We start from the raw sequence: 15,776 nt of genomic DNA on the forward strand, positions 1-15,776 counted from the left end.
CAGCCAGGTATCTCAGAGAGCCAAGGGGATGGGGGAGAGAGGAGAAATAGCTTGTTTGATGTACTTTATCTTTTTGGATGAGCTCAAGCCCCTTTCACCAGTGCTCAGAGTCACCACCCAGAAAGGGCAGGTCTTTGGGCTCCAGGGGACAGCAGGGAGGGCCTGAGTGGGAGCTCTCTGTGATTTGTCTAAAGTGAGGAGTCCTGGCTGGAGGGGTGATCCTGGTCTGGGGTGAGTGATTCCCACACTACTGCCTCCCGCCCCAGGATCATCGCTGCTGTATGCCTTACACCCCCATCTGCATCGCCAAAGCTGTGAAGAATTCTGCTGAATCAGAAGGCATGAGGCGAGCTCACGTGAGTAAAGCAGCCTGTGCAGAAGAGGGGGTGTGTGGTGGTCAGAAGGCCCACCTCCCTTACCTGTTGTGTGGCTTTGATCCTGGCGCAGGTGGGAACCTCTCTGAGCCTTCCAGAGTTCATGAGAGAATGAAATAAAATACTGGATGGGTCATGGGAATCGCCGGCATGGAAAGCCCTGACTGCTGGTGGTGCGTGGTCCTCTACATTAGGGCCGGGCCTTGGATCTGCCCGTCTGATTTTCAGTCATAACTTAAAAAAATGTCTCTATTATTTGCACAGATTAAAGATGCCGTTGCCTTATGTGAACTCTTTAACTGGCTGGAAAAAGAGGTTGGTTCTTAGTCTTTGTTTAACACGTGGACCAAGATTATTCAGAAATTATCTACATGTGATTCTAACTGTGACTCTGGTTGACCATGAGGTCTAAGATCTTGATCTAATTTTAGTACCCCTTTTTAAGAGTTCTTTGTGGGAATTTGTTGTGTGTGTATTTAAAAACTGTAGAAAACAGTAACAAAGATGAAGAAAGAAATTCCTTAACAGAATGGATCCTTTCTGGGTTAAGGAATTGTCTTGTAATGAAGTGGACTTTCATTATAAGGAAAAATGACTTACAGGCAAGCTGATTGTATTGAGAGAAAAAGATCTTTGTGTATATTCTGAACTTTAAGGCATAAAACTTTTTATATTGATTCTTAGTCATTAGTTTCTTGCCTTTTCACTCCTTGTAGCTGATAGGAAGGTGATTTCTTTGTGCTCTTATTAAACGGTATCATATTCCCTTTAAATATTTTATGAGCAACTCTTTGAAAGTAGCTTACATTGGGAGAAGAAAATACTCTGATTCCCACAAATTTTTCCCGTCTGGCAATTGTTCATCTGTGTATGTCATTTTTTGTTTTTTTCAGCGTAGGTCATTTTTACGTCTCTCACTGTACCCGCTATCATTTTGTATTCTGTTTTATTCACTTAGTATCATAGTGTGAGCATTTCCCATTTTCTTTGAGATTTAAAAAAAATGATCCAAATGGGGACTGTGTTTAGTGGCTAGGCTGCTTTATTTACCCATTCCTCCTATTTTCAAATGTTAAGAGTGTTTTTTGAATTTTTTTTTTTGCAATTACCAAGCACCTTGTAATAATATCTTTGCATTTATCTTTATTCAGAATCTTTTTCTTAGGATATTGTAGGTGGGAATGCTTTTGAATTTTTAAATTTAGGTTAAATTTGGGGATGTTTTAGGATATAATACTGAGGGAAATAGTTGAGTGAAAAATTAAATGGATAGAAGTCCTTTTACTTTTAGATAACTTTGGTAAGAGCCTTTGGGAATTCCCTCCTTGTTGAAGATGAGACATAATCTGTGTCCTGTAGGTTGGACAGTTGAAACATGGGGATTGAGGGAAAAGTAAGCTTTTAATGTACTCCCTATAACAGAGGAGCCTAGCAGCCTACAGTCTGTGGGGTCGCAAAGAGTCAGACACGACCGAGCGACTAACATTTTTCATACTATGTGGGAGACCCGTGAATTTATCACACCCCAGTGGTTTATAAGCAACTTCCTCGCAGGTGCCCAAAGGTGGTGTGACAGAGATCTCAGCTGCCAACAAAGCTGAGGAATTCCGCAGGTAAGGATCCCTCTAGGGGGAGCCCTGTGAGTCCTGTGTGCCTGTCCTTGGCAGATTCAGTGAAGCTGGGCGGGGCCCTGATCGCTGGCACAGTAAGAACCCTTAGGCCGCTCTGCCCTGTGTGTGTCTTTCTGTTCCAGGCAGCAGGCTGACTTTGTGGACCTGAGCTTCCCAACCATTTCCAGTACGGGACCCAATGGCGCCATCATTCACTACGCGTAAGGCATGCGGAGGAGCACGCTGCCTGGCTTTGCTGCTGCTTCTGCACAGGAGCCTGAGCAGGGGAGAGACATTGTTTTATCAAAGGCCCCTGCGCCCACCTCCCTGTGTCTGTTGAGATCATTCTTATGTGTGAAATAAGATCTCTGAGGTCTTCTTGTCTCTCAATCCGAAACCTCTGCCTTTCGGGAGCGACTCTTTGGCACCGATGTTGCCCATCGACATTGTCCATGATGTAGTCAAACGGGTCATCCCTCTTTCCTCTGAGACTGCAGTATCTGTCGTCGTAATCCCTGAATCTTAATGGTTGGAAGTTTTAGTGTTTTTCTTTTCTGACGGCGGCAGCCTTCTTGATGCACTAGTCCAAACGTCTTGTGAGCTCCATGACCTCCATTCCAAACAAACTTACCACTGGGTTGTGGAACACCCTGTTATGTTTAAGGAGATAATCTGTACCCTCTCTTTCCTCCCCAGCCTGGGGATTGGTACCACATGAGCCCGTGGACCCACAGAGCCAAGCTTCCTTCCACTGTGAGGCCAGGAGGGCACTGATGAATCTGGGAGAGCTAGACCCACCTGTGGAGGTGGTGGGAAATGGAACTGGGCTTCTTGCATGGGCTCCAGCTTCAGCTTCGCCTGGCTTACGTGGTTTTGCCTCGTGTGGGGTATCTTGAGTTCTTTGCTTCCCATCTGTGATGGGCATCATGATGGAGCACTCTGGCTGTCTCACTGTACTGTACTTGGGCACAAGTCCCCCCTCCACCCTTTTTACTAATCGCTTTTAGAGTTTTTAGTCTTGGGACAAATTTTGAAGCTACTGTGTGGGAGACAGCCACGGATGTGACTGTACAGTTCTCTCATATTAATGCTTCTGTTTCAACATTAAACTATCAAAAGGACTTGAGTTCTTGTCTTATATTTAGCACAGGTGGTGAATTTCCTGGCTGGATATGACCCTAGAACTTAAAATAAAAATTTTCAGTCCAAGTGGGGAGAATCTCACTTTTCCTTTGTGTTTCTTCATTGTGGCTGTTGGAAGCCTGTTGAGAAGCAGGGTGCTGGGCCCATATCTGGTGGTCTTTTCTAGTTATTGGGATCAAGTGCCTACTGGCCCCCTTCCTGCCTATGAATGAAGCAGAACCTCTGTGAGACCCTCTCTGCACTGCAGGGCAGAGACTTGGAATGCTCACGTCCCGTCTAGCTTTTCCCAGTGCAGAGTATTGTCTGGAAGGAGATGTGGAGGAATGAACTACTTTAAAAAATACCTTACGTTCATTTGAAAATAGTGCTCTAGTATAAAAGCATCATGATCTACTCCTTTCCCCAGCAAAAGTCCCTTTAGTTTTTCTCCCAAAATGAGACACTCACCTTCTGCCCCTCTGGTGGTCTGGGAAGCAAGTGGGGAGGCTCCTGGTGGGGTTAGGGCTGAGGGAGAAAAGTGGAGGCTTGAGGCAGGGGACTGAACCATCACCCCCCCTCCCCAAATAAAGACAAATGACTCCAGACTGCTCTCTTCTCATTTCCCAGCTTGGTCCTCTTGCTTCTATTGATTATTATTTTTGTAATTTTTACGGTTATCTCATGAACACTTATTTTGTTCTAGTTACAAATAGAGGTAGATATAAAGAAATATGTTATTCTTCCTTCTCTTGAGCTCCTTATCTAGTTGGGGAGATAGGTTGACTAGTCTTGAGTAGAAGGTTAATATTACTTGCAATAATTAACCTATTGGGTAACTTGGGTTTGATATAATTTCAGGCTTACATAAGTTGTTAGAATAGTACAAAGAACTCTTGTATTCCCTCCTCCCAGATTCAGGAAGCATTTACATTTGTGGAATAATTAATTTGTAATTAATTTTCTTAGGCCGGTCCCTGAGACGAATAGGACCTTGTCTCTGGATGAGGTGTACCTCATTGACTCGGGTGCTCAATACAAGTAAGTGAATCGGGGCTACTGGAGAGCCTGACTCCGCTGTCAGGGCAGTTGAGTAGGTGTACAGGCCAGGCTCCAGCCGAGATCTCTCAGCGGGTCATCTCATTCTGCGCCGGCCACTGATGGAATTGTTCCCATGTCTTGTCCTTTTCTTCACCCTTTGTTGAAATAGCCCTGTTGTGATTCTGTTCCCACAAAAGACTGTTTGGTAGAAATGTTTAGTCCTTAGCTGAAAGCTGTTAAATACTAAATAAATAACTGAAAGTAGGCTTTCAGAACCATTTGGAAGTCTTCTGCCCCAGCCCATAAACCACCTGCCAGTTCCCCAACTTGCAGTGACCTCAGGGCCTTGGGCAGTGAGGGCTTAATTTTGAAAGGATGAATGAGAAATGAGGGTCAGCCCTGAGTTTCTGAATTTCTTTCTTCATGCCTTGCTGCTTTCACAGTCATCAACTAGAATAGTCTCTCAGAGAACCCAAGATTTGATTGGGTCTTGAGGTGGAACCCACGAGGAGGAGCTGGAATAGGTGTTGTCTGCGTTGAGAGAGCATGAGCCAGGCCTTTTAATCTTCCATTTTCCACTGCAGCTGGGACTTTGCCTGGTGGAGAATGTTGTTATTAAATGAGCTCAGCCAAGTATGTGAAAGCCACAATCTAGCCTGGGAAGTATGGGTTGGTGTTAATAACAGTCTAGAGCTAAGAGTATTGAGATTACTTGGGTAATGGTGTAACTTTGGGTCACTTCTACATTTTAGCAGGATTCTAGAAGCTATCCTTTCTCTGTTGGGGGTGGATTGGGGTGTTCTAAAAGATGTATTTGGGTATTTTTAGGTTCTAGTAAACTGCTTGCCATCCTGACAGGAGGAATTGGAGTTTGACCTTCTTTTGCCAGAAGGTCCACTTTCATTCATAACCCCAGGAATGGTGTCTTCCATGAAACAGTCCTCACATTGTAGACTATGAGTGTGTGTGTGTCAAGGCCTGACTGAGTTCACTCCCACTGCACTGGGCCATCCTTGCTTTCACACTGTGTCTCATTTTATTTTTTTATAATAACTTTATTGAAATATAATTCAAGTTATTAAAGTGTACAATTGATGATTTTTAGTTTGTTCACAGAGTTTGCAACTATCACCATCATCAATTTTAGAGTATTTTCATCACCCCCCAAAAAAGAAGCACTATTCCCATTGGCAGTCACTTTCCATCTTCCCCTAGTCAGGGAACCACTAATGTACTTTGTATGTACTTGCCTGTTCTGGACATTTCATATTAATGGAATTATATACTATTAATATATGGTGTCAGTTTCTGACTTCTGTCACTTAGCGTAATGTGTTCCAGGATCATCCACGCTGTAGCATGCATCAGTACTTCATCCCTTTTTATTGCTGAATACTGTCTCATTGTATGTATGTACCACATTTTGTTTACTCATCAGTTGTTGGACATTTAGGTTGTTCCCATGTTTGGGATATGAAGAGTAATGCTGCCGTGAACATTAGTGTACGTGTGTTTGTGTGGACGTTCTCAGTTCTCTCGGGGGTTTACTCGGGGGAGTAGAAGTGCTGGGTCATAAGGTCACTCCATGTTTAAGAAACCTTTTATGAACCTGCAAACTGTTTTCCAAAGTGGCTGTACTATTTTACATGAACACCAGTCGCTGCATGAGGGTTCAGTTTTCTCCACATCGTCACCTGTCTCGTATTTGAGCAAGAGCTTCTTCGGAGTGAACACTAACTTGCCCTTTCTTTTGGGCAGGGATGGAACCACAGACGTCACTCGCACCATGCATTTTGGAACTCCTACGGCTTATGAGAAGGTAAGAGAATGCTCGAGAGGCCCTCTGCTTTCTCTGACCGTTCCCTCTTGTGGAAAGGGATTGTATAAATAAGTAAAAGTTACATGTGGGACAGTAAAAGAGCTCATTACTGTGGAGTCAGGCTTATCTGCTTTATGACATCCATTTAATTGATTATTGGAAAGATTTTAAGAACATTCTGTCTGCTAAGGTCAGGCTCAGATTCAAGTTTAAACAACTTTGGCCTTCTTTGGGGAAGGGAGCAGGGTAGTGAGTTTGTTTTTTTTTTTTATGAACAGTGTCTAGATTTGATTCTGAAAGCTACCCTCCTTTTTTCAATTTCAGTGTTCCTATTTATAGGCTCAGCCCTCTAGGAACCCTCTGAAATGACATGCACTGCTTAGTGTCTGGGCTGTCCGGCATACAACTGTAAGGTAGAGAAATGTGTGCTCGGAGTCTAGACACTGGGCTTCAGATCTCTGCTGTTCACAGTCTCCATGACCTTGATACTTGACACTTAGACCATCCATAAAAATGGGGGTAGAGTACTCACCTCCAAGGCTGGCTGGGAAGGTTCTGTGAGCCCAGCTGTTTCCTGGATCATAGCCACTGCTTGGCAAATACTGGTTGAATCTCTGAGTCTCTCTCTTTTCCCTGGGAACTCCTTCAGGAAGCTTGCCCCGGGAAGAGGGCTCCGTGGGATGCAGCAGGGCATATTTCCCAGTGCTGGTCCCTCATGTCCTTCATTAGTTGGCACCAGCACCTTGGACGAGTTTGACCTTGGGTCCAGATACCTTTAATTTGGGGCCTCCTTGGTGGCTTAGACGGTAAAGAATCTGCCTGCAGTGCAGGAGACCTGAGTTCGATCCCTGGGTCAGAAACATCCCCTGGAGAAGGGAATGGCTACCCACTCCAGCATTCTTGCTTGGAAAATTCCATGGACAGGGGAGCCATGGAGTCCCAAAGAGTCAGACACGACTGAGTGACTAATGCACACACCCCTTTGGTGTGTGTGTTACCAGGGGTGTGTAGAACACTCCGCTTCCTGCGCTGTGTTCAGTCTGGACCAGATTGGACAGTGAGCGGTTTAGTGCTGACTCTGCACCTTACTGGCAAGCCACTACCCATCCAAACAGCACTTTTCTTATCTGGGCGGTAAGGACTGAACCCTGAGTAGAGATGGTGGCGAGGGGCACAGAGGAGTAGCAAGACCACCTGGCTCCAAGGCCAGATGCTGCCACTTACGAACTGCGTGGCCTGGCATGTTACTTCATTCCCCTGGAAGGTGAGGGTGGCCGGAGTGCCTCCATCAGGAAGTGTGGGCTTAGACATGCAGTGCTTAGTACTGTGCTTGGCACCGGGGAGTAGCTTGACAGTGTGAGCTAGTGTCATCAGTACTTCTTACTCCTTTTTCTGTCTTTCTGAGGCTCTGATGGCAGAGAGTTCATTTCAAGGGAAAGACTAGTGGGGTCATCTCTTGGACAGTTCTCTTTTACTAAATCGAATTTCCAGATTTTCTAGAAAATTGGTCCCAAGGCCAGGTTTTTTTTTTCCCACCAGTTCTTTCCTGTTCCCCTGATTTTCTCTGTGGTATTGCTATAAAACCCTAAGAGGCAAGGTTTTCTGAACTACCTGAAAACTGCAGGATGAAAGCATCTGTGCCCGTCCTGAACATGCCCTCCGGGTTTTTCTTTGGCAGGAATGCTTCACATATGTTCTCAAGGGCCACATAGCTGTGAGCGCAGCTGTTTTCCCGACTGGAACCAAAGGTAGGTGGTACCTTCTGTCACATGGCGGGCTGTATCTTGTTCAGGCATCAAGCGTGTCTAAATTTGGGTGAAAACACATGTCCTCCCCTTGCCATAACAGCCCCCAGACTACTCCAGGCCCAGCCTGGGCAAGTGGGGGTGCTGTTGGACTGAGCAGAGAGGACCTCCAGGGAGCCAGACTTAGGATCGGGCCCAGGGTCAGCTGTCCCTCCCTCCTGAAAACTTGTGTCGGGTGACCTTGGGTGGGTGGCTCTCAGGAGAGGACAGCAAGGCATGAAGGCCCCGGGGGGGCCTGGTGCAGCCTCCTGTCTGCCCCGGGTGTTGGGCCAGCGCTCCTCTTAGGACTCGTGTTGGGATTTATTTTACTGGGAGCCTGACTTGAGGACTAGACCTTGTTGCCTGAGGACTGGTGGGTGGGCCACTGCATGGGAAGTTGATAAGACCCAGGCCTCGAATCTGCTTAGACTGCCCTGGCACTCATCTCCCCGGGCACCACTTTCCTCATGCTTGCAGTCTGGTTAGGATCTCATCTCATAGTTCCGAAACCGTAGGGTTCCAGCACTGGGAGGGGAACGTTCGTGTCATCTCCCGCAGCCTTCACCTGCTGCTGGCGACGTCCCTGACCAGCATCCTCCAGCTGTAGACTGAGCTCCAGCTGGTGGGGGAGCCGTCCTGCTCAGGAGCTCTGGTTGCCAGAAAGTTCTCTGTGCTGGACTGAAACCTGAATCCTCCAGTAACTTTTACGCACTCATTTCTGTTTCATCTTCCGGAGCCAAACCTAACAAATCTAATCTCTGAAGTGCTTTGCCAGTTGGAAAGTACTGTACAGATATCACGAAATGGTCCTTTATGTGTCTTTCAGGCCACCTCCTTGACTCCTTTGCCCGCTCAGCGTTATGGGATTCTGGCCTGGATTACCTGCACGGAACGGGGCATGGTGTCGGGTCTTTTCTGAATGTTCATGAGGGTCCATGTGGCATCAGTTATAAAACATTCTCTGATGAGCCCTTGGAGGCCGGCATGATCGTCACTGATGGTAGGTGTCCCTCACCTAGAGGCTGCGTGTGGATCCTCTGCCTTTTTGAAAGCTCTGTGTTGTTTCTTATATTTTAATTATTATAAAGTAAATTGGAAAAAATTTGCCCCTTCCATCACTTTGGGCTTCCCTCATGGCTGAGATGGTAAAGAATCTGCCTGCAATGCAGGAGACCTGGGTTCTATCCCTGGGTTGGGAAGATGCCCCGGAGAAGGGAATAGCAACCCTCTCCAGGATTCTTGGTTGGAGAATTCCATGAACAGAGGAGCCTGGTGGGCTACAGTCCACGGGGTCACAAAGAGTCAGGCCCAACTGAGCGACTAACACTTTGACTTCCCGTCACTTTGAATTAGACAACAACAACATTTTTTGATCGTAAAAGTGATAAATATTCATTGTAGAAAATGTGAGACTGTGGAATGATATAAGGAAGAAAATGAAAATCATTTGTAATCCAGCCACCCAGGGGAAACACGACTTACCATTTGGATATGTTAACTTCTTGTTTCTTTATATATGTGCATACCTTTTTTAGTATCATTGAAATTACACTGGACGTATGGTCTGTATTCTGCTTTCTTACCTAATCTGTCCCTATGTCATTACCAAATCTTGGTGAACGTATTTCAACACCCGCATCATTGTATCTTATGGCTCCGCCCCATACTTCGTTTGGTGGATTTTCTGTTATTCTAGTCCCTACCCTGCAGCCAGTTCTCAGGAATTCCAAGCCTTTCTCTCTCTGGACCTCTAGATAAAAGTGCCTCATGGGAAGAGGTGTATCTGGGCTCTTGCACTGGATTGAGTGGCCCTTCCTCTGTTTCTCCTTCGGAGAAGCGTAGTCGTCCCAGGAGTGACAGCTTCTCTGTGCGTGTCTTCCTCGCGGGCTGCTCCTCATTCAGGGTTTGGTTTGTTTCAGAGCCAGGGTATTATGAAGATGGGGCTTTTGGAATTCGCATTGAGAATGTTGTTCTAGTGGTGCCTGTTAAGACCAAGGTGAGTAATGATGTATTTATTTTCTTTTAAAAATTCCCTTATTCCTTAATGGGGGAAGATGAGGACTTTTGTCCTTCAAACCAAGAGCATGCCATTCTGGGGCCAAAATGGAGTCTCCTTCCCTTGGTATTGGGGTCTTTCCTGGAATTCGTTCTCTTCTGCAAAGCTAGAAAGAAAATGCTGAGTGAACGGGGACCCTGAATGGGACCTCAGGGAGCCTCAGGCAGGCCCCTGCTTCTTGTAGCTTGGGGCTCTGAGTTTACTGGAGGCAGGGTCATGTCATGAAACCTTCACTGTGTGTGTGTGGGCGTGGAGGGGGGCGGGTGGGGGGTGCTTGTTTAAAAGCTCCCTCCAGATGTTGAAACCGAATCTCCAGGGCTGGGACCTGGGAACTATTTTCAACAAACGCCCCAGATGATTTTTATCAGGTAAAACTGAGGAAGCCTGAGCTAGCCGCTGGGTCAGGTACCACAGACGGGCGATAAGACAGGTGCGGTGCCCTCTCCCCTTCACATTACCAAGAGGAGGCAGGTTTTTGGTGCTGGGCTTTACCTCCAAGACCTGTTTGCTCCTCCTCCACAGCTGGAGGGAAGTGACTGCCTATGCCTGCAGGGAGGCTGGCCGCCGGGGTCTGCTCTCTGCTTGCACGCTGACGTCCCTGGAGTGGCCTCGCCCCTCCCCATCCCACAGGCCCTGCCAGGAAGAGAGACCCAGCATGGCCCGTGTGCCCTGCTTCGTGCACTGGACAGACCTCTTAACGTCACCTGAGGGGCCTGGCTGGGGCAAGGCAGGCCGCGTACTTGGTGTTAAAAAAAAAAAAACAAAATGATCTGCTGGGGGCCTACAGCTTAGCAGAGGCTTGGGAACCAAACCAGAGATGCGCCTGCATGCCTCCTCCCCATGACAGCAGACAGGAAGGAGCCTTGTGCACCTGCTGACCAGGTCCTCAGCACTCTGCCTGGCCTTTCCTGAAGGCGCAGGCTGTGGTCTGCACAGTGGAGCAGCTCTTGGAAAGTGGTCCTGCCCTGTCCCTGTTTCTTTCATCTGTTAGAAATGGTGACTGGCTAACCACTCTTGATTTCTTGCTACATCTGGCTGAGGGGAGGTCATGTTTGCGGGGAGTGACCTCAAGGTGGGTCATCGTGGTGAAGAGGAGTATACACTCCTATTGTCTTCCCTCTTCCGTAGTACAACTTCAACAACCGGGGAAGCCTGACCTTTGAACCTCTGACTTTGGTTCCAATACAGACCAAAATGATAGATGTGGATTCTCTAACAGACAAAGAGGTAACAAGGGAGTCTTGGGGCGGGGGGGCAGAAGTGTGTGTGTGGGGTGGGGGGTGGAGAGCCGCCCTGAGTCCTCCCGTCCATCCTCGCTTTTAAGTCCTTCTCCGCCCTGCGTGCTCCCTTCCATCCTCACTTTGAAGTCAGAGTCTAGGCCGGTTGAGTCGGAACATCCTAGGTTTCCCAAGGACTGTAGGTGCTTTTCCTGTAGTTGTTGGGTTTTGAGGTAGATAACCGCCCTGCTTGCCTCACCCTCAGAGGCTGTAGTGTTCACAGGTGGGAATGAACTGTATGTTCTTGCCTCTCGGGAGGGCAGGAGCCATAACTGCTGGGAGGCGTGTTTAGCAAACATGGATCATGTGTCTTCCCACAAAAAGCCAGGTGGGCAAAGGGACTGTTGGCTGTTGCACACACCAAATTGTTTTCTCGTGTTGCTTGAAACACTAAGGAACTGAGAAGCACAATCTGTGATCATATGCATGGTTTTCACACAGACAAGCAGGCGGGTGGTTGCTCTGGGCCCTGAAACCCTTCACAGAGCAGAAGCATGGCCATGCTCACCTGTCAAGCTCAGAGGGTGACAGGTCTTGAAACCCCTTCAGACCCTCGGGTGGGTCCCCAGGCTCAGATCCAGAACTCTGGAGGCAGACTGGAAGGGTCAGGCAGGCGATCAAGGTCACGAGCAGGGACGAGGGTCAAAAATGGTAGAAACAACACCACCAGCTATCTGCTGTGAAGTGGTCAGGCTTGAGCCATGAAGACAGAAGCCAGAAGGATACTAATTCCAGAGCAAGGCAGGTGGCTGGAAGTCCAGCAAAAAGCAGACCAGCAGGAGCCAAAGGCAGGACAGCGTTGTGGGGATAAGAGGTGGTTGTTACCAGGGGCAGCCGCTGGCCTCATCCCAGGGGCTGTGCGGAGGGATTGCATCCTCAGTGGAGCCCACGTGGGCCTTGTGCTTGGCACCAGAGGAAGGTGCCTCTGCGGGCTGAGGAGCCCCTGCTACAGGCCTGTGGGATGGGGCTTTCCCCGCCAGTGGCCCCTTCTTCTGCCTCATCCAGCTCACAGATGGCTGACAGGCAGGTCATCCACTTCTCACTCTGATGCCCTCCTTGTGTGGGCACTTCTTCTTGACCTTCAGTGCCCTTGGTTCAGCTAAATGTTCCTGCTCACAGGACCCACACAGGCCCCCTGAGACCGCTTTATTCAGGTCAGAGATGGATATGGAACAGGAAGCAGCACCAGCTGTGTCTCTTCAGCAGAAAGACTCTGTCCTGCAGTCCCGGGGCTCCTCCCTGGTCCCCACAGGGCTAGCTTAGGTGGGAGCAGATGAGAACACAGAAGTGAGCATGGGAGCCCCACTGCTTAGAACCCTCAGCCCCAAGGAACCAGTCTCTTCTCATGGCCCCCAAGCACAGCTCCCAGGGTCTTAGCAAGAGAGTCTCTACTAATGAGTTGCTTTGCACTCTTGGACGCTGAAGGCTGTGTCGTCTGCCAAGTAATCCCGGTCGGAGAGGCCTTGCTGTCCATGTGAGCTGTGCCGGCCAGGAGACATTTCTTCCATGTGACCTTCCACTTTATCTAGGGAAACGGTGCGTGAGGAAAGTTAAGGGAGGCCAGTTTTTCCTTGAGGGAGAGTTTTGTTAACCTGTAACTCCCTCATGACATTGGCAAAGACCGGTACACTCTGTCTGGTCCAGTGTTCATTACTTTATCTTATGGACTCAAATCACTGAACTATTCTTTTAGCCAGTTAGTTATTGTAGGACAGGGAATATCTTCTTACCTTGGAATCATTCGCAAGTTTCCACAAATAACAAGTAGAGGACAGTATTTAATATAACCAAGCGGAGTATATTTATTATCTCTTTCAGCAAAAGGGTTCATTTCCCATATACCACTCAATAAGTCTGGGACTTCATTCTGTCTTAAGGCATAGAGATACCCCACAACAAGATACTGCTCACCGGGCTTTGAAACTCCCAATCATTGCCCTTTACTGTCTCAGTCTTGGCAGTTTTGGGGTTGGGTCTGCAGTCCCATACATCTATCACCAGGTGGCAGCAGAGGACTTTGGACGTAAGTGTGGGCGATGCAGGCTGCCGGGGCCTTTGTGGCGATGCTTTGGCTGCTGACGGGGGCTCCCTTTTCCCCCACCCAAAAAGGTCTTGGGAGTTTCTCTGTGGCCCCTCATTGCTCCTGTCTCTTGCACTGTTGAGCTGCCTTACAGCCCTGCCTGGCCTTGCTGCTGACATGTACCAGCAGCTTGCTTGTTTTTGGTACCGATCCCCTTCCATGCCCCCACCTCCCAGACAGACTAGTGACTCTTATCAGTGGGAGTTGGAGTCCCAGTTGGGTCAAAGCCATTGGCAGCATCACCCCATCTGTCTAATGTGAAGTGGGCAGGCCCCCTTCATGGACAGTAGAGAGTGGGTTCTGCTCTAGGTAGAACTTGCTTTCTTCCATACTTCAGCCTCCCTCCCTCCTCACAAGGAGGAGACCTAACCTTTTACACATGCATAACCTCTGTCATCAGGTTCAGCATGTCAACACCCCACCCCCCCCACACACACCCCAAGTCCTTCCTTTTTGCCTCCTTTTTAATCTCCTGGTGTGGTGGCCTCATTCAGTTGAGCATCTGAAAGTCAAGCTTACTCCCTACCCCACTCTGCAGCACAGCCCTTGACCACCAGAGGCTTTGGGTGCGTCTGGACGGCCACACTGACAAGACTCTTATGGACCCAGCTGATCCCACTATATTCAGCTTTGTAGGTGGATTCAGAATAGGAAATTAGTGCCTCGGTAGGACAGCCTAAGGTGTGTCTTCACAGTGGTCGAGGCAGTAAGGGTGGGTGCAGGAGCCGTGAGACCCCCTGCCCCTCTGTCTCTCATCGTGGCTTCCAGGCAGGGGGTCTGTTGAAGGGAACTCTGGTTACAAGTTTCCCTGCACCCAGGGGAGCCCAGAGCCACAGTCTGCCTCCAGGTGTTCACTGTTCCCTCAGAGTCACTGAAGCCCGTGTGCGGCAGACGGTTCTGGGAACGTTTTCACCATCAGCCCTGGGGCTCGTCCTGTTTCCAGGGAGGCAGAACGCAAGGAGTCGCTGTCCCTGGGCAGGGAGAGAGGGTCCCGTGCTCGTTTCCTCTCAACCTGTGAGCTCTGCACGTGGGGCCCCGCTGCTCGATGGGCAGGCTTTGGTGCAGGTGTGATGGTGCAAACGCGTCTGTCTTCCTTCCCTCTTGCAGCGCGACTGGCTCAACAACTACCACCTGACCTGCAGGGAGGTGATCGGGAAGGAGCTGCAAATGCAGGGCCGCCAGGAAGCCCTCGAGTGGCTCATCAGAGAGACTCAGCCCATCTCCAAACAGCCTTAATACCTCCTTGGTTTTTATAAAAAAACAAAACCAAACAAAACCAAACAAAAACACTCTGGGGAAAGGAAGAAGCCCGGCACACCCCTGACATCTCCCCCCTGTCCCCTCCTTCTTCCTTACTGCCCCCCTTTTTACTTTTAGACTCTGAGAAGAACTAAGAATGTTCTTATCCTCTTTGATATTTTCTTGCAGACACTCAATCTTTTATGATTTTTTTTTTTTTAAATTGAATGAGCCAAGAGTAAATTGCTGCCCCCGAAGGAGGGTTCCCACAAGCCGAGCACTCGATCGGGTGGGCGCCCCGAGTGGCCACAGCCCTCTGGCCGGCGCTGGTGAAGCAGGCAGTGCTCTGCGATGGCCACGTTCCCGGTGCTAGTCCTCAGTCATGATCCCCTTCATGCACACGAGACTGTATTTATGACCTGAGATTAAAATGTCAGAATGGGCTTCGTCTCTGCTGTTTCTGTCCTCCCGGCACCGTCTACCCTACTGTGTGTGGGGTAGGCTTCTCTTTAGGGCACATGTTCTAGGCAGGGGGGTACACTTTGGGGAGATATCCCTGGCCTCCCTGTGTCTCTTCTGACTTAATTTTCAGCTTCTTTTTCTTTTCTCTAGAAAGCTCAGTTTTTGTTGAGTATTTTTATTTTCCTTCCCTGCCTCTGGTTTTAAAATGTCATTGATAGACCAAAAAAAAAAAAAACAAAAAACCCAACAAAAAAATCATGCTGACAATGACAGCCTTCCATGATCCAGTCTACAGTGGACAGTGTGGACGTCCCATTGTCTCATTGCTCGTAGGAAGTGGTCTTTGGCTAGTGCCTGCGACTTCCTGTCCTTGGGCCTCCCCTGGACTTGCACACGTGGGGCAGCCTGAAGGGCTGGCAGAGCTTGGGACTCTGCAGCCTCAGACTGTGAGGACTGGGTTGGGAAAATGAACCCCTCCGCCCTTAGCCGGGATGTCCGAGGTGTGGTCTACACTGTCTCCTGGGGTTTCTCAGTGGGACTGAGCCCTTCTTGCTGATGTGGGATCTTGTTCAATGACACACCCTTTATTTTCTTCCTTCCCTCCTGGGGCTCATTTTCCTTTTCTCCCCCCAGTATTTCCTGGAGTCATCTCCCAAGAGGTCATTCCATGCAAATCCTTGTCTTTGGGTCTGCTTCTTTAGGAACCCAAGACATACCCTGTTTGCGGCATATTTTTGCCAATTTCTTTCTTTGTATTTAGTATTCAGTAGTATGTAGAATGTGTGTGCACAGATAAAAGAATATTTCTGCACACACACACATCATATGTACAGACATCAGGCCATTCTATACATATGCAATTTCCTTTTTTAACTTGGCAATATATATACCAAGTTATTTTTCCATATTGGTACA

General features: G+C 48.5%; 1 protein-coding gene across 3 annotated transcripts in view; it reads left to right on the plus strand.

The window, feature by feature from the left end:
- Window positions 1-14,842, plus strand: part of XPNPEP1 (X-prolyl aminopeptidase 1) — a 52,184-nt gene extending 37,342 nt beyond the window's left edge. For all 3 annotated transcript variants that reach the window (XM_043475486.1, XM_043475488.1, XM_043475487.1), the window contains 11 exons: window positions 267-356; window positions 639-689; window positions 1,929-1,987; window positions 2,128-2,205; window positions 4,073-4,144; window positions 5,903-5,963; window positions 7,642-7,711; window positions 8,574-8,747; window positions 9,667-9,743; window positions 10,932-11,030; window positions 14,268-14,842. In XM_043475486.1, coding sequence (XP_043331421.1) covers window positions 267-356; window positions 639-689; window positions 1,929-1,987; window positions 2,128-2,205; window positions 4,073-4,144; window positions 5,903-5,963; window positions 7,642-7,711; window positions 8,574-8,747; window positions 9,667-9,743; window positions 10,932-11,030; window positions 14,268-14,396 — 960 coding nt within the window. In that variant the 3' untranslated portion in view covers window positions 14,397-14,842. The remainder of the gene's footprint in view (window positions 1-266; window positions 357-638; window positions 690-1,928; window positions 1,988-2,127; window positions 2,206-4,072; window positions 4,145-5,902; window positions 5,964-7,641; window positions 7,712-8,573; window positions 8,748-9,666; window positions 9,744-10,931; window positions 11,031-14,267) is intronic.
- The last annotated feature ends 934 nt before the right edge of the window (window positions 14,843-15,776 follow it).

This window comes from Cervus canadensis, chromosome 8 (assembly GCF_019320065.1).
Source record: "Cervus canadensis isolate Bull #8, Minnesota chromosome 8, ASM1932006v1, whole genome shotgun sequence".
Classification (NCBI taxonomy): Eukaryota; Metazoa; Chordata; class Mammalia; order Artiodactyla; family Cervidae; genus Cervus; species Cervus canadensis.